A 23,093-nucleotide genomic window follows, 5' to 3' on the forward strand; every position below is an offset into this window, starting at 1 on the left:
TCGCTTTTACCATTGGATTCATGCACTTTAGCAAAAATATTACCTTCAATTAATTCACAATTTTTAGCGACTTTAATCGTTATAATAGTAAAAAAATTCTACAAAAAAGCTCTCACACACAAAAATAAATTCGTCTTTTTCCCAAAATATGCCTCTTGGCTACGAGCATGATTTACATATTCACTAACCATGAGGTGTAATATACCTTATTTTATCCATGAATATTTACTTGTATATATACACATGTTTATATTCATGATAGCAAATTACTGCGGGCAGAAAATTCTTCATTGAATAGTTTATTAAATTCCGTTGATGTAAAAATATTGATTTTCCCTATTTGTTTAATATCGGCAAGGTTTATCGAAACCGAATACCTTTTTAATTTCAATTTTATTAATTTTTGGTAGTTGGTGCCTACATAAGAGTGGAATTTTATGCACCTACGTATACATATGTAGCTTCTAAGTACACAGCAGGTGTTAAGTGCTTGTGTTATGATTTTATGGCCCACGTACCTACCTTTATTAGTATTAATAAAGTTTAAGTAATCAAAAATTCTGATATTACTGAAATATTTACTCTCTGTAAACAATCAGTCCAACCAAGAACAATCAATATGCTACTGTAGCAGAAAGTCTCTCATTTGCAAGGTATGGTATCAATACCTCTTTAACGTATACAATTCCTCATCTGGAGATTATTTTCTTGAAGGTATATTGTTAAAAATCTCACATTAGAATTTTTCAGTTTTCAGCTCCAGAATTTCATAAACGATTTGACTTAATTTCATACACGCGCAGTTCGAAAGTAAACGAAATCGGTCTACATCCATCTACACTTTTCTTAGAAAGTCATTTTTAATAATGTGTTCTGCTACTACATTAATATAGATTGTTCAAGCTTGAAGTATTAATTTTACTCAGTACAACTCATCCTCCTTATAGGGCAGATCGCAAATATTTGTGCATTTCCATAAATACTATATCAGCTAATTACGGTTATCCAATGCCCGGCAGTTGCAAGCGGTTCATACCTACTTGAATATGTATAAAATTATGACATTCGTATGAAGTGGTTATACAAAAAACACACTTTATTTTCATATGACAGATTTGAAAGTTTTTTGCTAAAAAATTGTTAAGTGTAAATGATAGGAGTACACGTGGTCGGGATTAAAGCACATGAGCTGCAGTTTAGTATAGAAATAACCTTTTTGCCAACATTCTGTTCAACTTATTTAATTTAATTTGGCAACTTTCCCAAACATGCTGAGCATGTAAATATTTGTTGACTTGAGTGAATCAAAGCGGCTGATGAGTGAGCATAAGCATCAAAAAGTTGTATTTGCGCACACCGATGACATGCGAATAAAAACTTTTGGACATAAATGTGCCAATTAAACTAACTAGTTGGAAAACAAATATATTTATATGATAAAGTAATTTTCAATTATTTAGTTCCGCCGCATGTCAAGCTATGATATGCTGAGTAAACTGACAAATTACACACATTCACATTTAAGCTGTGAAAAAGTTGAATATTTTTTACTCTGTTGATATTTATACATGGAGTTAAAAAATTGCGCACTTTTATTTGAAAATATGCTTTGTGAAGAATTGTGGAAATAAGCTTTTACAAAAAATGGCTTTATTAATTTTCTATTATTAAACTTGACACAGATATGTCGTGTCAGATTATTTTAGTATTTTTTCAACTGAATAATAGCATTTATGCGAAGTAATTGCAATTATTAACTTTTGTTTGATATTTCATATGGCTCATTCCCCTGCAGAAAATCAGTCATTTGAAATTATTGAAAAATGAGTTAAAAATTTAATCGGCATTCTTTCCTTAAGCATAAGATTGTAACTTATATTTAATAAACGTTTTTGTTCACATAGGGTGTTCTTTTTGGAGTTAGTAAATTTCTTTGAACAACAGCTGTCAAGCGAGCTATCAAAGTGCACACATGTCATTGACATTTACTGAATGTCATGCAAAGTCTATTATTGTCTAAACATTTTTTGTCGTAAAATTTCCGCAGTCAACTAGTTTTTTGGCGTTGGGACTCATTCCAAAATGCGGCTGACTCGTCGTACTTCAATTAAAATCGTTTAAGTTTGAAATGCCTCCAACAGAACAGCGCCAGAGTATGTACTGCACTTGCAACTATCGCTATTTCTAGCGTAACCGAAACTCAAATATCTCTATCTCTATAAAGAAAAAGGAACTTCTCTTTGGTCGTATATATAATGTGATTTGATGCCGTTGGAAGATTTTTGTTACTTACGTGTGAAGACATCAAGTCAAATTTGCTCCGACTAAATCCTTTGAAAATAAATATTGTCGAAATACCAACCATGCTTGAAAAAGTGAATTCAAAACATCCTGGTGGTCCATAAGTTCCATTCTGTGTCAATAAATGAAATACCAAAAGAAGTCACTGCGAAAATTTTTCTGAATCTTTTGCTTCAAAGAAACACCCTTAGTAAGGGCAGCAGAGTCTGTGTAAATCGAATATCACCTTACACACACATACTGACAAATTATTTGAATATGTATGTACCTACATAAAACAAGCGTTGTGAAAACGTAAAAAGCGTTCCTGCTTAAACATATATTTTCCACGTTTACGCATAAATTACTCGGAATTTTCTAAGGCGTGTGCAATTTCATGCAATTTCACTTTTCACACTTCCTTCGCCTTGTGAAATTATAAACTTTAGTTCAGTGTAATTTGAATATATCCGAAACTTTGTTAACACAAGTAATGCACTTTCAGTTTATTTAAATTTTAGTTGAATTTTAGCATACACTTTTATTGCAGTGAAAAGTCTCAATTTCCATATATTTGCACTTTAGTGTTCGAGGGAACTATTTGCAAGTTATATGGAAAGCCGGAAAGCAAAATGTTAATTTCATGTATTTATTTTGATGCCATCTATGAGGCAGAAGTAGCTTTAAGTGCATAGTATTAGCAAAAAGTTACGTATATTGAAGCAGATATAATATTTAATATGCAAACACTTCTTGGTCGCTGAGTATCACTAAAGGTTCCGGTATTGGATATGAGTGTCAATGAATTCGTGGCGTGTGTCTGAATGATAATAAACTGTTTCGAAAGTTTGAAGTTTTCAAGTCAACAATAATAGTTTCTGAAAGCGTTGGATTCATGAAAAGGTCAGAAGTGTACGTTGAAAATTTGGATATTGAGTGACACTTTATGATCACAATCATATCAGGGTCGGAGTTTCTTCTGATAATTAAATATTTGAACCAAATAACACTTTAAATTAAAATTCATAATCGCATAAATCCAAAATTGCTGCTAAGCCTTCAAAGTGTTTATCTTACAAATATTTGAGAATATTTTGTTCCCTATCTTCTTATGAATTGACAGCCGAGCGTCTCAGAGGAAATGCAGGGTAATAGTAATTTTTAAGCTTAACAAACACGGGGTCGTCAATTGATGCTAGCATAAGTTAGTTTAGGTTGGTTCTTGATTAGAATTTAACATTTTTATTTATTGAAGAAATGACCAGCTGATCATTACGAATTGGGTCTAGATTGTTTGCCTGCGAAAGTTTGAGAACTAATCGGCTTTATAATGGAGTAGAGCGTTAAAAACGACACTCACGATAAATTTTAAGTAGTTGACCAGTGCCCACTAAAATCACTTGAAGCCACAGAAGCGACAGCTAAACTACAGAAAAACACTTTAACTCCCACTTTATCCCAACAGGTCATGTTACTTTTTGCCATTTTCTATATTCATATAGATTCTTTCCCTAGCTTCCCTACCATCTCTTTCCCTTAACTTCTGGTATCACAAAGTTACTCAACACAAGCTTGGCAAGCTCTGAACTTGCACCATTAACTTTTCAACGCAGCCTCTTTAGTTTGGCAGGATTTAGAACTTAGCTGACATATTTGATGCTTCTCCAAAAAAAACAAACTCAGCTCACAACACACATATCCTCTTACATATCAAAAAGTTTTGATTCACTGTACACATCCGCTTGTCTAAAGTCTTACGGAAAATCAATTTTCTTCACACAACATTTATTCCAGCTACCGCTGAGCTTGATAGAAGCGAAATCTTATTATTTTATAGTCACACGCTATTGATAGATGACAGCACAAAAGTTTAGACAAATTCATTTTCCCCACACACGCGTCAGTTTGTTTGAACGTCGCGATGCGCTTTGCTTCCACGTTCGGGTTTACTGACACAAGTGCCGGTGCATGTTGAAATCAGAAAAGAAGACATATTAGACATAATTTTGTTTAGCCAAACAGAGCGTCAGCTTATCGCTTGCCATGCAATGTGTTGCCGCTAACAAGCAGCTTAACAGCATATTACTCAGTGCGCTAATAACGCTATAAATGAACAAATTGCGCGAATAGTAAATTTATATAATTTAAAGTTAAGTGCGCAGACGATTTTCGGGACGCAATCCGAAAATTCTTCTTTTATTTTTTTTTATATTGTTGCCGTGACCGAAAATATGAATTATTATCGGTATAAAACTGGCTTTTTTTCAGCTTATGAACTACTTTCGTTGGACAAATAATCGGTCTTTATTCAGAAGCCAAATCATCTATCTTGGATGCAACTTCGCAACTTGTTTCGAAACTCTATTATCACACAAATTGCACAGATATCAAACATTTCAGATAGGTGAGAATCAAGAAATTGGATGTAGAAGGATGATGACTTAAACCACGTTATCTATGTTTTATTATTGACAACCTAACTTCTGAAAATGTCTTATCAACGACCTTAATATAGAGGCCGCTTGGTCAGATTCATCTCCATATTCCGACATTAAAGAATATTATCGAAAATATAGTTGTGAGTTGGATCCAGTACCTTTAAGAGCGGCTGGGGATCTAAAGAAATAATTTCCTATTTGCCATAACTGTATAATAAGACGAACATTTTTTACTAGTTTACTGACTATTATAGTTATTTGGTCTTTGATTGACTTTGTGGTGTGTACATCGGCCGATATGAGCGATATCTTGTTAGAATTGAGTGAGCACATTTCAATTTGTACAGTCTTATTTGGAAGTGAAAATTATTGAACTAATTTATACTATTTCCGATTCCAATTTTCGATTTCCAATGGCCGTCTTATAGATATTTCAATCAACATATCTATGTGAAGATTTATATGAAAATACAATATTTCTTTTAACAAATATTAAACGGTGTGAATCTTTCAATTTCAAAAACAGCTGTTTTATAGATCTCTAACGGCAGTGTGAACACTCTAAAGTAGTGAAAATAGATTGAATATAATTGGATCACTTAAAATTTTTGATTGGAGTCTGGTATTAGCAAAGCGGATTTATGTACCTTCCTGTAGTGTAAGCAACTTTTTAATATTTATATCTTCTGAAGTAAATTTTATTTTTAATTTTTTTCTAACTAATGTTTAACTCATACAAGTTATACTACTCCTAACCATAACAAAACTGACATTAGGTAGGCTTGCCATTATTTAAGTTTTTACCGAAGCAGTTAGCATTACATGGCCATGGCCTTTCCCAGGTTAGGCATGCACCTCAATCCATCAACATGCGCCGGGTGGTACACTAATTTTTTTTTTTATTTTTATGATTTATGTACCAAAGTTTATACTATATATGGCATAGCTTTAATATCTTTAGGCAGCTTTTGTTGATGCAGTCAACTGTGATTTATGATATATTGGCCACTGCAATTCGGTGTTTTACTGCTTTTATGCCATCACTCAAGCGGGCATGTCTCTACTTTGTTGCAAACTCTCCGCCACTTTTGTGTTTATTGTTGTTGACAATATAAAATATTCCCTTTGATAGCACATATTTATATACATACATACATATGTTTGTAGACTGATGTGTGTGGTTCTACATTTTTATGCCGGCCATTTATGCTTATATTTTATACTTGCTATATATGTATGTTGCGTGCGTGTCTATGTGTGTTGTGCAACAGCTGCCTCACTCACCTTTTCGCAGCAACTTTCATTCAACCACTGACTGTTGTGGCTCACAATCTTTTTTATTCTGCTTCTCAACCCTTTGTTTGTTATTTATTTTTGAGCGTTTTTCTTTCACATTTTGTTTTCTCTCTTTCGTTTTGTTCACTGTTCAATCTTTTTTACTCGATAAGCACGTGTTGGAAATTTGTCACTCGAAATCGCTACAGTTTGCAGCATTGCCCCATTCATATATCCACACTTTCAACGGCACATGAGAGGCTCTTGGGATTTTTCAGCTTAAGTGGCAGAGTAAAAAATGCTTTGTGGTTTGCCGTTAATGTGTGGAATGCAATTTGCGTTCAGAAGATTTTACAAGATCAAAAAAACATAATAAATATTTATGAAAAAGTACATCAAACAAAAAAATTAACAACAATGATTTCGCTGGATATTATTAGTTTATTTATCTTCAAAGAGTTCCGAAAAAACCAAAAAAGGAAAAGTGGTATGTACTAGCCGTACACGAAATAAGTCTGCCCCTAACGGTGTCGCTTGCACAACTCGAGAACTTCGTCCTGTTTTTCCACATCAAAAGTTTTCAAGCTTATTTTCTCATTAGTTGGCGTCGCTGTTAAGAAACAATACACTCATTTAGTAATAATTCGCTCAGTTTAAAATTTTTTAAAGGTTGGCATCCCAACTATAAACTAATTTTCTGGTAATCACAAAATATTATATGTTTTGGTAACGCTAAACACAGACGAAATGAGATCATCTTTGGCTTGGTTGAATTTTACGTAGAAAGTTAATTATTTCAAGTGAAGTGTGAAGGAGTTCAATAGCAATTTTGTGGCGCGGTATTGTGATGCCGCATTTCCTTAATTATTTTCATAGTGAAGGAGTTGCGGCTGTCTAAGCAACATGTGTTTACTAAAATATATGCACATTTACAGGAATGAACTTATGCACCCTATCTTACAATTTTAAGGCAATTCACACTCATGTTGATTATTTCGTTGCGAAATTGCCTTGCATTTATTACGCGAAAGCACATGTTCTTATGCAATATATAAAGCTATTATACGGCGCATTAAGCTTAAACATAGAAACTTACTCCTTCAGGTAATTCAATTTTAACGCGCGCATACGGAACTACCACTTAGAAAATAAATGACGCATTCAGCTGGAAAATGCCAAAAGAAGAAGTAGCAGTAAAATATTTAAATGTGTATCGTTCTACTTTCCTTTTTAGAGCTTTATCACCCACGTGTTACCTTTTATAGTGTATGAAATTTGCAAGTGTTTGTATATAAAGTGTGTGGGTGGTACATGGCGTATACGCAATGGTCTGTGGTGCGGAAATAAACTCAGTTTGCTATAAATTTTGCATATTTGCAATTTCCTTCTCTCCCACTTTGCTACGCCTTTGAAGAGATTTTTTGTTGTTCGTCCTTTTCATATGCTTACGTCTACTTCCGCTACTTTTACTGTTGTATTTATTTATTATTATTATATAAATATACCGGCAGTTTTCATATATTGCATGGACATTGCTTATTTCTATTCACTTCTTTCAGAATATCTTTCGTTTATAATAAAATGCGATTTTTATTTTATTTATTTAATTTTATTTTTCTTTCGTCGATATTCTTCTTGCAGCTACCAGGACATCTTAAAAATACCAACATCATTTCCCCAATTTTCAACTCCATTGGGTCCAATTGTCGATGGCCATGTGATACCAAATCAGCCATACAAAGTGATGGGGCAATACACTGAACACTTCAGTCGGTTTGTAATATTTTTGTTTTCCTCTTCAATATTTTGAGTTACCTTATATTATATTGCTCTTTTTGCGTATCAGTAAATATGATAAGATGTCATAGCTGAGGCGTATAAGACCTTGGTTGGTTTGAACAGCTAGTATGTGCGTGGACTCGTTGATCTTTAGTCTACTAACAACAATTACATGATATGTAGTAAATGGTCTTCTGAGAAGCTCAAAGGTTATCGTTCAAACTCTTTGCTCTAACTAAGATACTTCTCGCCTCAGTTATAAGATTAATCGCCGGTCTTCTATAGATCGTGCTATTTATTTGGAGGCCAAAAAATTTCGCTGATGATTATTTTTAATCACCAGGAAGTAATTTGACCGTAAATCCTTTTTTTCCGAAGTGGTAAATACTTCTACTAAAATCGTCTCTTGTTAACCTTTGCTTAAATGGTATATGTTATAAAGGGTAGAGAGATATGAAGATCTAAAATTTTGTACACATCCCTTTCTTCATAAGAAGAAACCACCAATAATGGACCACTTTGGCATATTGTTGCTATACAAACTGAATGATCGGAATAATGAGCTTGTATGGAAAATATTCCAAGAGATTTAAAGTATTCGGATGTGGTGGTTGAAGTATAATTAGCAGATGTAGTCCTTCTCAGCCTGTATATTCACACATGTCTTTACCATAGAACTTAAAACAACCCGTTTTCAACACGAACTATGCACATATGTTACTAATTAGCAATTAGATATCTCTTAATGAATAAATAACTAATTAAAATACACGCAACGGTTGCGTAACTAATCGGTGCTGCATTGTTGATATTTAAGGTATTACTAACCGAAAAGCATTTAGCAGGGCAACCAACTTCGCATGGGATTACATGAAAACACACATATGGTCTACATTGTGCGTTGTAGGCGCGCCCAAAAGAGCCAACTTCCTCAGAATACTTGAGTTGAAGTTTTTGCTTGACGCAAAATTAAGTAGTTTGCTTGAGCCAAATAAATAATTATCATTTCTCGGAGATAATCGAGGCGCGAAGGCGAGCTAAACGCTTTGCTAAGGCTTACCAAAAATTTAGTAAAATTTACCGCTTCCATTATTTGCTATTAACGCCTGTGCATTAGCTCAAAAGCCGTAGCGAATAAGCCAAGTTGAGGTAAACAAGTTTCGTATAAGAAAATGCCGCGTACTCACACATGCATAAATTACATTACGTGAGTGTGTGGTTTTGTGTAACAACATGTGCTCATATGCATATAAGACGTAGTTGAAGTATAACGTTGTTGCTCTTATATAATGCGGTGCGATGGTAGTTGATTGTGGTTTTGTATTGCGCTTAGGCTCATGGTTGTATTGTGGTTGTGGATAACGCGTTTGTAGTGGTAGTGGCTGGCGTTACTTTGCTTATTTTTGCTTGTAAAATGTACGCATTTACACAACAAGATCGAAACTTATGCTATACACAAAATCATCTTTCACTACTGTATTTACTGCTCAGCAGCTTTATTCGTAAACAAACATAGACAGACGCGCAGAAGCTTCATTGCAAGCGTTATTATTTATATGCAAACGTCAATACATAGTTACACAACTCTCTATATACCATCATGTGCATAGACACTTATGCATTTTACCGTTATTGGTTTATTCATTTCAGCTATGATTTATTATTTGGCGTCACCGAGTCCGAATCGTATCACACGCTGGGCGCATTAGCACTCGAAGAAGGATTACGTGAGAATGAGCGCGATAATTTATTGCGCTTCTATATGCAGACACGATTTGATGTTCGACCCGATTTAGCATTGGCTGCCACGCTCAAGAAGTAAGTAAAATTTATTGAATTTATGATTACATTTTCCATAGTTATGTAATGTGTCTGGGTATGTGTGTATAAATAGGCGAGGCACAACATGCCTACCAAATCACGGACACAGGAAGCCAGGCATTTATCACGCGTCCACTGCTAGGTGTAGTCGATTTTGTGGATGAAGTTTGGTGAGAAAAATTCAAAATAGAAAAGATAGCTTTAAAAAGCACTAGTTTTGAAATCATTTTCGGTCCTCTAGTAGTGGCGTAAGTCATAGTTATCGAAGTCAAATCAGAAAAGTAAGCAATTAGAGAGTTACCAACTATTTTAACCAAAAGATTGTGAAAATTGATAAGAAATGTATTAGAAAGAGGAAATTATATTAATAATGCCGATACAAATTATAATAATATGAAGTTGGCAGCAGTTTTAACTAAAAATAATTAAAAAGTTGAACATTTGATGGAAACGAGTATAAATACGTAAAACAGTCATCGAAGTAATCTGAAAATATGAGCTATGTTTCATATTGCTGCAATGCTGTTTACTGCAATTTTATTATAATCAACAATTGACTCCTTGAAATTCGAAAACTCCACACTACACCATGGAATGCGCCATTTTTCAAAGAAATTCTTTAGTGTTTGTTGAATCGTGAAGCTTCCGTTGTGGCCGTCATCGGCCTTTAAGCCGTTTATCTCAATTTATTCGTAATATATAGTTGTATTTAAAGCCGTTTGCTTCTGTAATAACGGCTTCTTGTCAGCTTTTCTTGCTGCTAGCGTCAGCTGAATTCTGATTTCCTTGCCCCTGCAAAATTCAATGAAGCGCATGTGAATAATTGCATTTGTTGAATAAAGTTGTTGCCACATTACCATACGCACAAGCGTCTAAGCTCACACAAATAAATGTGTACTCAAAAGCGCGTTTGTATGTGTATATATATGCTGCTGGGGGCAAAAGTTGTGTTGCAAAGTCAGAAGTTTTATTGAAAATGCTGCGGCAGCCCAAAACCGACTGCGATGAGCGCTTGCAAAAGCGGAAGTTAGTATGGAAAGTAATTGTAATTTAGTATTTTTTAAGTGCAATAACCGATCCAATCATACGCTTACAGTCGGGGCGAAAAAAGGCGCTACCACATTTTTGCTGCGCCAATATTGGCAGAATTAATTGCAATAGTTTCAAGCCTAAAAAGTTGTTTAATAACTGCCAGTTCATACAAAAGGGTTTTGAACTCTGCAAACTGCCTGCCGGAGAACAAAATTCACAACATTCATTAATGTATGTATGTACGTGTGGTGGCAATGTTAGCTTGTACGCTTAGTAGGTCAAGTGCTATTGATTTTTCTGCGTACGTTTTATAACAAAATTAAAATAAAATTCATTATGGAAGATTGCTTACGGTTGCGAGGTGCGAAACCGAAAGTAAAAATCAATATTGATTACTGTAGAGTATAAGTATTTAAAGCGCCAGGAAGCGATATTTGTGTTTTTATTGACTAATTCGGTGGTTTAAAAAAGTATATAAACATCTTCCACTTAAAAAATTTGGAATCCAAAATTTTATTATAAAAACTAACAAATTGAAGCGCTTTCATAAAGCTTTAATTATAAAGTATTTGGTAGTCGAAAAAGTCTTTTCGTATTTTGTCAATAGATGTCGTTGCAGTCGTACATCTCCAGTGCTACCAGTCACATTGTGTCATACCATATAGTGTTGGAAAGGCGAGATTTTAAAATTTGTTAACCTTAAACAAATTCTGGAAGTTGTTCAAAAATGAGTGAAAATCAAAAAGAAATTCGCCATATTTTGAAATGTTTGTGTAAAAAAGGTCATAAAATTATTAAAAATAAAATCAAAGGTAGTTATCAGTAAGTTAAATAAAGTATATATCACAAATATATTAGCTATTTCACCAATTTCGTCTAACCTTACTGCCGCTCTTGGAAGCAACAAGTTATCTTTAAATGATTCCAACTCGTATTACCAAAATAAACCGTTATAATATAGCATTAAACGTTACTATTGGAAACTTTAAAGAATGTTTTCTTAAAGTTAAAGCTCAACTTACATTACATTTACATTTCCTTCACTAAACGGCTCAATTACGTAGCACAAAATCGATTCCGCTTTTACGTTTGAATAATGCTTGAAATCACTAGCTACAATTCAATTACATGGAAATGATTTAGTGTCTTGAATAGCCTATAACTTCGTACTTATGACACATATGGCAAATATATGTATGCATGTGCCTGTAGCACGTACTCTTTCTCTATCGAGCTTGCTTCCATCCATCGAGTATGCAGAGTATGTTGTACAAGAACGCTTGTGATTTTGCAACCATAACCCCGAGTATGTCAGCCGAAGTTAGCACTTGTGTTTGATATGCTTTGCCACTATGCAGAATGATCGAATTTGATGGGTGCGGACAAGAGAGAAAAAAGAGAAAAGTGCATTAAAACTTTGAAAGTACACATACGTGCAAGTTAATGTAAAATATGCGCACATATGTTGCGACAGGGCATAAGGGCGATCTCTTAGGGATAATGCGCAAAATTTTGCAAAACGTTTGTGTGATGTTCACATTTTAAAGCCACTTAGAATTCATTTCCAACTCGATGCTTTGCCCCTAGACGGAGATGCCGCACAAAAGCACATGCACAGCTATTACTGTAAGTGACCCTCAACTCGGAAACATGCATCTAAATTTGTCCCCTTGTCTAGAAACAGTGTTGAACTGATTTGTCGGCAAGTTTTTGCAGTTCGTGGAAGTGAAATTTTGAGAAGTTTTATTAACTGTAATCCGTTTCCGTCCTACTCTAAGAAAAACTAAAGTTAATATTAAATTTGTGCAGAGATGTCTTCTTTTCCTTGATATATTTAATGTCAGTTCTGCCATTTATTTTTTTGGTTACATTTTTTGATTTTAGTTTTCATCTTAATACAATCTAAATTATAGATTTGTTCACCAAAAAGTGTTAAAAAATCTTTAAAACAGAATAATGGTGAAATCTTTGTATCCAAAGAGGTTTTCTCATACTCATAATCGTATATGTCAGATTTTACTACCCGTGAATATTGCTTTCGCGTATGTATTTTATTAGTGTCAAGATTAATAAAAAATCCAAAAATATAATCGTATTCGATTCATATATAAACTGTTTTCGGCGCCAGACAAATGAGGATTTTCCGCATAACACACGGACTTTTTGCACTGTCCTCGTAGCGTAACTCATAAATAAAATTTTGTACATGCATGTGTGTGTTTTAGCCAAACTGCATAGCTTCAGAGCAGCGCTGAACTTTTATATTTCTATATTTCCGCACATATTTTTTCAACAGCTCAGCCAATATTGTGCATGTCCATATGTAAGTACGGCTTAAATGCAGCTGTGTGGATATGTTTTGGTAAAATTATGTCAACATGTTGCCAGCTATTCGTCAACTGCCAGACAAGAAAAAACCGTTCAAAGGTACCGTCCTCTAGTAATTTAGGACAAGGGTAGAGCTGCAGGAGAAATGGCAAGCGGAAGGGCAAAAAGCATTGCGGACACTACAGTGGGCGGAATGGGACTGCCTGGCACCAAGTGATGTCAACCATGCCACCACCATAACACAGATATAAATGCTTGCGGCAGCGAGCTCAAAGCGAGCGCTATGAGATAATCTGCTGGTTGTGCATTTTGAGCACTTTAAGCTGGCTGGCCGAATGGCTGCTTACCGCTTTGCTGGCCGCATAGATGGATGGCTGGAGATGGATGGATGGCTCTCGTGGCTGGTTGTATAGCTGCATGAATGCCTGATATAAGGCTTGCGAGCTTGTGTTTATGTGTGTCTGTGGGTACGCGGACAATATATGAATGCATGCATGTTGCTTTGGAGATGCTTACTGACTAACGGCATCAGCTTTCAATGACGCTTTTCACACATATGCATACATGCCAGCGTACATACAGTTGAGTGATTGGAAGAGTGCTTGCATTTCTACTTGTTAACATGTGTAAATGCGTTGTAAGTGTGAGTGAAATTTTCAAGCTTATGAAACGTTGAAATGTGTTAAACCGCAATGTGTGGGTAAATATGGAGCTTTCAGTGTGGCACTTCAACACACACAGAAACATGAATTTAATACAAAGCAAACAGGGACTTAGGTATTACTTTCAACGATTTTATTATAAATAAAGCTGCAGTTAATCTTAAAAGAAATTATTGTGTGTGCAAGTGAGAAAAACTCTAATGGAATTTGTTATTGTTATGAAATTTCTTTAAATACTATTATTAACACGTATCTCAATATTGAAAGGGAAACGTTTTTTTTAATTTAATTCATATTCTTCAACTTTGCTGAGCATTTAAAATATTTTATAAATTTATATATACCTATATATATATATTCCTATTAAAACATGTTTTTCTAGATTTTTCACAACATTTTTGTTCCACTTGCTTACAGAAAGTTGCCCAGCAGAGAAAACCCATAACTTTAGTTTAGATTACTTCACTTGAATTGATTCAAAATCCTCGAAACTTCTCGAAGCAAAGAGCTGAAGTCATGCTAAAATATATTTTCCACAAAAAGCCACTGTAATTTCCCCATAAATCATCTTACCTTCCAAAAATTGTAGATAAAGAAAGCACCCATATTTTTCAAGAAGTGGAATGCGTACATGTTGGATAATCACAAACAAACAAATATTTCACGTGTAAGCACCCGCCCACCACTTGTGTTTCCGTTACAGAATTTATGTGCCACTCAACAGGTTTTCCGTCCGTAGCCTTTGACGTTTTTAGTAGTATTTGCACGCTCACTTAACTCTACTTTGACTCTTTGTGCCGCTGCCGTTATGAGCTAGGCGCGTGCACGACATGGCGTATGAGTAACGTGAAATGCTATACGCAGGTCGCCGTGATTGGTTGCTGGCTTTGGCCGTTTAGAAGCTACGAAATACATTTTGGCTGCCATCCTTTTTTAGACGGAGGTAGGAAGATCGCGAAATTGTTTTTCGTTACAAAGCAGCTCCAATGAAAAATACCGGAACATTGCAGCCTGATTGAAATTGCATTCAGCCATGAGCTATTTTACACCAGCGGTGTTGTGAGCGTTAACTGAAGCAAAGACATTTTGATGAATTCAGAAATTGGAAAAGGGAAATATATAATATAATTGTGTTGAAAATATCTTATGTTGATTTATTCGGCTTTTGACAATCAGCGGCATAAAGACACTTAGGGGATGTAAAAATATACCGTAAATGTATTATTTAAAGAAAGTAGATGAATGCGGAAAAGTTGATAAACGAGGCTGACAGTAAGAACACGATATTTAAGCTACTATGAGGGTCAGTAGAGAAAAATAGCTTCTCAAGTTATTCTTTACTTTTGCAGATTATTGGTGAGAAGTTTCACTCAGTTACTTTCAGGTGTCGGAATATTCCGAAAATGCTTGAAAATGTTCACTGCATTTTGTGTAATCTGTGCAGCCTGGGAAAGCAATGCGTGACACATATAATACAGATTTCCAAGACATGCCAATACCTAGATAAATGAGTATAAAGTTATGTCAGATATTATAGTTTAGAGAATCTTGACAAAGAATTTGGGAAAAAACTAAAACAACTTACACAAAACGGAAGCATTCAAGCATTATAGGGAGGTACGTATACGTGTGTTTCAGGCGTTGCAGAGATGATTTTTTATAGCACTGATCAAACGAAAATTTTCAAGATTTTTCATAGGTTATTACTTTAAAGAGCATTTCCAGATCCAGATTTAGTCTTCTATTTCTTAATTAAGACGTTAAAAAATCCCATAAACCAAATAAAGCGATTTTGGTTTTGGGTTAAGTATTTTTACTTCTCGTACAATGAATAAATATCTTACAAAACGTTGAAACGTGAATTTCTGAAAACTTCTGGAATTCATAAATGTGCTTTTTTAACAGAAGCAAAACAAAAATCTCACTCCACCAAAACAAATTAAATTGCGCATATCAGTGGACTTTTCCATCAACAAACAGCTTCATAAAACAATAAACGTAAAATGATTCTAACTGACATGAAAATGATGTAAAAATACTGCGCCGATTGGAAGCTCGAAGAACTGCAAACACCCCCTTTATTCTATTTTGTAAGTGAAAAGTGCAAAAATATTTCCATTATTTTTCTAAAAATTGCGGCGAATTTTTTTGGGCGCAAATTCACACGGGAGTAATGTCGCACACTACTATGCCACGTGTTATGTAACAAGCAGGTAAAGAGTATACGGCAAAGCTGTAGTATATTTGTATGTGTAAATCCATGTGTGAGTGAGTGAAGGGTGAAATAAATATGATTTGAAGCTAGCTAGGCACAACTAGCTGCTAACGTGTGCGTCTGACAGAAGTGACAGCTGTAAATCTCTGCTGTGCCACACACACACATTTTACAAATGTTTTAACAAGAGTTTTTGAAGCAAAATGGTGCACTATTTTCTATATGCGAAAATGTAAAAAAAGAAAGAGAAATCAACATTGAAATCACTGAACAAATCGCTGCTAACTTATTTCAGACTGAAATGGAGGCGCGAGCGGAAAAAGCAGGCTGTCAAAATCTGTGCTCACATACATGATGTGACGGCATTTTGACCGTGTTAACAACGTGTTTGCAGCGCGATTGAAGTAATAAAAAGTTACTGCGGTATATTTCAATGCTTCTCAACACGATAGTTATGGTTAAAAGAGCATATGTTATTTCAATCAACGCGAGTATTTGTCTAGGTATGTGCTTGTGTGGGCAAAGGAAAAGTTGCTGCGTTGCAGTGTTTAAAAATACTTATGACAGATGTGGGCTTTTCGCTGAATAAAGCAATTTTTGGTTGAATATATTTTTTTTTTAATATGTATTATTTGAAATCTATTTAAAAAAAATAATAGCAAATGTGATAGCAAAATCATAATCTGACTTATATTATTGCTATCCAGGTAATGAAGAGCACGGTCTGAGACAGAAATGTGGCACTCACTATTCTTCGCTAACTATTAGCTCCAGCAAATACAATATTAATACCTTTCCTAACAAAACAGCAATGTTGTGGTTTCTCATTTCCGGTAAACATAAAAGTACAAAAGATTTGTGCGTTCTCAAACTTAGCTTGTATAATGTCAGTGAAAATCCTGCCAAGTATTTTTGTACCGTAACACATTCTTCTCTGGGCTTCATGCTACGCTTGGCTAGTGTATTTTCATTTTCAACTTTGTGTACACGTTCATTTTGTGTTGTAATGCAACAATAGCGTTAATGCTCGCCCATTAAGAGAGAATTTGGCAACTGACCCGCCGCAAGATACAAAATGTTTAAAATGGTCGTAATTCTTCTGGCATTGTTGCTAACTCTCCCATCATACACTAACACGAAGGCGTGTTTATTTCAATGCAGGAGATGCAAGCTGATGACACAAATTTGTAATTTTGAACCTTTAGCAAGTTACCCAAATTTAAAGCTCGAAAATTGGGTGCAGCGCATATAAAAAAAAAATTGTACAATTTTTAAATTAAAGCTGAAAAATCATAAACATTTGAATAAATTATTGTAAATTCATGTACGTATTTTTTATATAATTTTTTTTGTATTTATATTTTCTTACATCTCTGACTTTTCTGCAGGGAATTTTTCAATTTGAGAGAGTCTTAGTAGCCGATCGATCTGTTCTATCACTTTTTGATGGTTAGTTTGCTATCAGTGTCAGGATGTTCTCTTGTCTCTTTTTCTCTTATATTATTATATTTATATAAATAATTATAATAACTTAATAATCTTTCAAGAATTTTCTAACGTATATGGTAATAGTACGTACATATAATTGAAATATAAATATCTTTAGATATGCAATATAGCCTTTAGAAACCCCCGTACGTTCTTTACAAATATTATTAAGCTTATTCATTTAGCTATAATATTATGACCATACCCATTTTTCATAGGGAAAATATTTTTTTCCTATATAACGCTTTGACAAGCAAGCAATTAGTCTTTATAATTTTCCACTGAAATTGCACACAAAAACACAAGAATAGCGACATAAAAAAGAATATACATAAATTACCTTATTGATACATAAACTTTTAAACCAGAATACTTTTATATACTCACAGCGTTTGACAGCAAAAAACAAAATTACTTTTGTCAGTGCGTATACGTAACATATTCCGCCATACCACTAATAATTTTTACCCTATATTCACAATGGTGTTCATTTTTTCCACAAAAGGGTATATGCTCTTAATTTTTTCGGTCAGCGGTTTGCTCTTTTGGTCAGCGCCATTGTCACTACAAGAAATATAATTAATTTAATTGCAGTTTAATGATACATAAGCATAGAGAGTGAAAATGCGCGATAAATCAGCAAGTTAAAAAATAATAAAAACGAATTGTCAGCGGTAATTAACAGTAGATACAATAATGAAAAAACGTCGTACACATTCATGCAATCAAGAATGATAATGAATGAAAGTGATTACAATAGAGATGGGGGAAAATGTAATGGAAAGGAATAAAATTTTATTTTCAGTAATAACAGTAAGGATTAAAATGGAGAAAGTATTACACTCGTGCTAACGCGGATTGCTGTCTTCGCTGAATAATTTATGTTACACAGAGAGTAAAAATTGTGAAACTTTTTCACAATTTACAAAAGCATTTCGCCTTACATGTTTAAGTGATAAATGAGGGCATTTGTGCGAAATCTGGGTTTGATTTTTAATACTCAAAGCTTTTGTTCAATTCCGTATATTAAAAACTGAATATTGTAATAATGTAAGTGCTGAGGAATATTTATACCTCGTATAGGGTATATTAAGTTTGCCACGATGCCCTACAAATATACATATATATATTATCTTATATATAATTATAGCTATATCTATGTGTTTGTCCGTCTGTATATACGCGAACTTGCCCCTAAATTTTGAGATATTGATCTTAAATCTTGCACATATTCACTATAGGTATCATAGAGCTGACTTGCATTCTGAAGAACTCAATTTAGGTTCCTGTTTGGAAATCTTTTGCATTTCATATCGGACTACCATCAAGTTAAAGACTTTTTACGCTTTTATGCTATAAAGTATGCACCTGTGAAGGGTATTATAGCTTCGGTGAGAGTGAAGTTAACGTTTTCATATCAAAGATTACATACTACGAAAAAAGCCATAAATCATTCCCATGTCTAATTTTTCCAATATAAAATAGTGCTTTATAGCCGCGTTTGCTTAAAAGAATAAAATTGATTTCTGTATTACAGATATTAATTGGCAAAGAAAAAGTAGTGTGATAATAAGATTGCTTATTGTTAGAATTCACATCCCCCAGCAGGTAGGGCGTAGAATTTGTCCGCGGTAAGGTATGCCTGTCGTAAGAGGTGACTAAAATCCATACGAACTGTGTCTGAATTTTGGGCATGCCTTGAAATGTCAGCATATTCTAAGTCAGATCTTGTTCAATAACACTCAGCTTGAAATGATATTATAGACTTTGAATGAGTTTACTTCAAATGAATAGACACTTGAAGTTCAAGCGACAAATGTCACCAGACATTGAGCTGTGGGCGCTCAACTGATAGTAGCAAAAGCTACAAGGCCTTACCAGACACTTTAAACTGGTACCACGGGAAGCAGTCAGCCCTTGGAGTATACTCCAATCTGCTCATTGGGTTTGGCGCTTTGTGGAGATTAGTGGTGGCTGTGGTTTAAGCGTAAAGGCAGGTAAGGTTGAAAAATTCAATTCATTGTTGAGTCGCACTGCGGCCGGGTGCCGGACCCACAGAATGGTAGAGGTTTTAGATCAGCCTCGAACACGACTAAGTTGTAAAAGGAGGACTTCGGCAGGTACTCATGTAAACCACAACGATTGTTGTTTGAGTTTACAGTTAAAATATATGGAAATAATCACCGGATTTTTTTCTATGCTTTCATTATTTTATGTTTTTCACTGAACTGCTCTTAATTAACTAGATCAATATTTATTGATATATCTTGCTGAAATCAGAGCTTATTTTTTCTAACTAAAAGCTTGTTATATTTTTTGTAAATTTTGTATTGATCCCAGCAAAAATTAAAATTACAAACTCAAACTAAAATATTAAAGCGACTACTCAAAAGCCTTCCAGACTTTAAAGGACCTAAAATATATTCTTTTCCCATACACACACATATATGAATAGGCAACACACAGATGATGAAAATGCCCACATAATGTACTCAAATGCAGCCACAATTGCTCTTACATTAAACACACAAGCAAAATAAAATAAAATAAAAGTAAAATAAATTGAAACAAAGAATAAAGTAAATAAATAAACAACAAAGCGATGTGTGCATTGCATTTATCTGAGTCAAACTGCTATTACTGTGTCTCGTATTTATTTTCAGCCGTTATTTCTAAAGCAAACATTTATTGCACATTTTTATTGTCTCTGTGTCCATTGGTTTGTTGCTTTTGCTTTTTGCTTTCCTGCACGCTGGTTGCATTGTGTGGGTGCAATATTTGTCTGAAAAGTTGCATTGTTGATTAACTTAAAACACTGTTTGACTTTATGGCGTTGGGTATTTTGTACTATTGTTCAGAAAAAGAGATGGACATCAGGCTTTTTCTAGCATACTTTATTTCATATATCATACATTGAGATAAATGCATTAAATCAGTGGTGTGGTGTTCAGCTTAATATTATATAGAAAATATTGGTATTTTATTTAAACAGAACGAAACAATCCATATTTTTTATAATACTTGGTATAAAACATCGGTTTACGAGGGATAGATTTACACTCAAGCCTTTGCTTGTTTTTTACTCAATTAAATATGTCAGTTATAACTCATTAACAAAGTGAAGGCGCATTACTGCAATCAAAGTGTTATTATTTATTGAAGACGCCATTAACGTCAATGTCAGAAGTCATATAAAAGTAACGGCGTAAGGAAAAATAACAAAAACTCAGGAAGTTGTGTCACAAAACGAATGTGACACTTCAGACAAAATGTCAGAGCACATAACCATCGTGACGCTTGTGCATACAGACATATGAGCGAGCTCATGCCTCACGAAAAATGCAAATTTAATTTCACTCAAAATATACATATGCTCTTGTATATAAAAGCTGTTATATATTTACATAAATACAACGCTATATATAAACTGTTTAACTTGTAATCAAGCAGTAAAGTGGGAGATAAAATTTATATTATAAATCAATTTAAATATAAATTACGACAAAGTGTGTGTACATAAATATGACATTACTTATACGCCATGTCCGACACAAGCAAATTTGACCACTATATGAAGGACTGGCAAAACTCTCAAGCAAGTGGTGTGTATGGCTGAATACATAGTTTTTGCCACCAGAAGGTTTAATTTAACTTGCCGAATTTCTTTAACATCACCGTCAAAGGCTGGCGCACGTGTAAAGATAATTCAAAGTGAATGACTTGAGCGCCGAGCGAAGCAACTTGACGCCTGTTAAGCGACGGTACGAAATACACAAAATTTTACAATGAATAAATTTCCAAGATAAATGAGTTGCAGGACACACTGACGGCAGCAACTCGTGTGTGGCGACACAACATGCATAACATTTGATTTCCGTTTGTACTTATGACTTTTTAAAGATTTCCGCACTTGAGGGAAAGGATTCTGACTGCGGAAATTTATGTGACCAAAGAAGGGCTGGCCGATTGCGGAAGGCAGAAGACGCTGCTACTTCAATTCCAAAACACACACAATCACACTAGGACAAAGCATGAAAATAAACATTTTTGAATTGATAAATACAGCTGTGTGTGTCGTGCAGTGAATGCAGCAATTGTTGCTGCACTTGTACATAGATGTAGGTATGGGTTTGTGTGTGCACGCTTGAGTTTGCATAACAACTTGTAACGCACGAATGTGCAAACAAACATCACAGCTCAACATGTGAGCCAACACTCAAGCGACTTTGCATTATATTTGTATGGGATTTAAATAACTAAACGCCCACTGGAGTTGAAGTGGAGATAAGCAAGAATGTCAGACACAATACGTATGCGCTCAAATTGCACTCAGTAATAAGCAAAAGCAATTTCTTTTACGACAGCTAACTGCTGGCATGAAAAATTCAAACCTATAGAATCAGTTCTTCAATGAATGATGATGCAGTTGAAACCTAATGTTACTAGTCGACAAGTTGCTTTAGTTTAAGGCAGGCGAGAAGCTGTCGGCACTGAATAATAACTGAATTGACTAACACAAATTTCGTTGGTCTTTAATAAAATTTTTTATTTTAAATTTTAAATTTTCCAATTTATGATTTATGGTTTTCTTGACAGTGACTTATAAGTTGTTTCCACTAAGAAAAAAAATTTTGGACTTAAATAAGTTTTATTTCCCAATCAATAAATATTGATCTTCTCACTTCTAGGCGCTATAATGAATATAGAATTTAGTTCAGACTCAGACTAAATCACTTTGATTGCAAATAACGACAAATTCTGCCATACTATAAGATGTAACTATAAATCAAACAAGAAAGAAGACTCTACAACATTGCTAAGGATCAAATGAACTGTAATTAATTAAGTCTGTGCTTTCTGCAATTTCTGTTAATTTTTAGGCAGTTTCCTCTAATAAAGACTAGTGCCCATAATTTTTTCCTGGGCCTAACTAAACAATATTTAGTTCGCAATTTTAGATTTTTGTTGAAAAGTATATGCCTTTACACTTTAACGTAAATATCGGGAACTGCTGTGTTTTCTTTATGAAAGGTCAATCTAGTCCAGCACTAGTAGCTATGAGCCCACTAATTGTCACTAGTTTCTACAGCAAGAACGAACATGGCTAAATTTTGCAATTTGTCTATATGGACAACAAAGCACAGACTTAAATTGGCTGCATAGTGGTGCGTGCACAAATATTTAATTGTATTAAGTAAATAAATTTACATATATGTATATGTAAAATATTTTACATATTCCCAAGTTAGTTGTTTTACTTCGCTCTAAGTGGATTTTGATTTTAGCAGACCATGTACATATGTATATGAACTTATGGAAATAAGTATAATTTTAATGTTCATTTTCTAATAGAGGAAAGCAAGTAATACGAATAATTTAGTGCATTAAAGCGTTCCGTTATAAATTTAAAACTAATTGCGAATATCAGTGATATTAAAGAAAAATTCTTGCAAAGTAATGATAATTTTTCTTGAAAGTCGGGATGAGCACCAAACGCTTCGCGATAATAGAATAACTAGATTCAAAACCGTTGTAGTTCTAATGAAAATTAGTGTGAAAGGCACACACAAATTCTGTGGCAAATGAAAAGTAAGATCGATTTAAATTTTTTTCAAAATATCCTAAAGTTAAAATATTAACTTAATGTAATACGTAAGTTCAGACTATTTTTTATAATGAAGTGACTATTATAAGTAAAAGAAGAGAGTTTGAATAATAAACCGAGACTCATGCGTAAATAAGGCGAAGCTCATGTTGTATAGACTCTTCTGTATG

The 23,093-nt window shown here is 34.2% G+C and overlaps 1 protein-coding gene across 1 annotated transcript in view; it reads left to right on the forward strand.

Moving 5' to 3' along the window:
• LOC120782810 overlaps nt 1–23,093 on the forward strand; it is a 73,816-nt gene that overhangs the window by 14,190 nt on the left and 36,533 nt on the right. Inside the window, exons 6-7 of the mRNA XM_040115289.1 lie at nt 7,635–7,766; nt 9,423–9,590. Of these exons, the coding sequence (XP_039971223.1) occupies nt 7,635–7,766; nt 9,423–9,590 (300 nt within the window). The remainder of the gene's footprint in view (nt 1–7,634; nt 7,767–9,422; nt 9,591–23,093) is intronic.

This window comes from Bactrocera tryoni, chromosome 1, assembly GCF_016617805.1.
Source record: "Bactrocera tryoni isolate S06 chromosome 1, CSIRO_BtryS06_freeze2, whole genome shotgun sequence".
Taxonomy (NCBI): Eukaryota; Metazoa; Arthropoda; class Insecta; order Diptera; family Tephritidae; genus Bactrocera; species Bactrocera tryoni.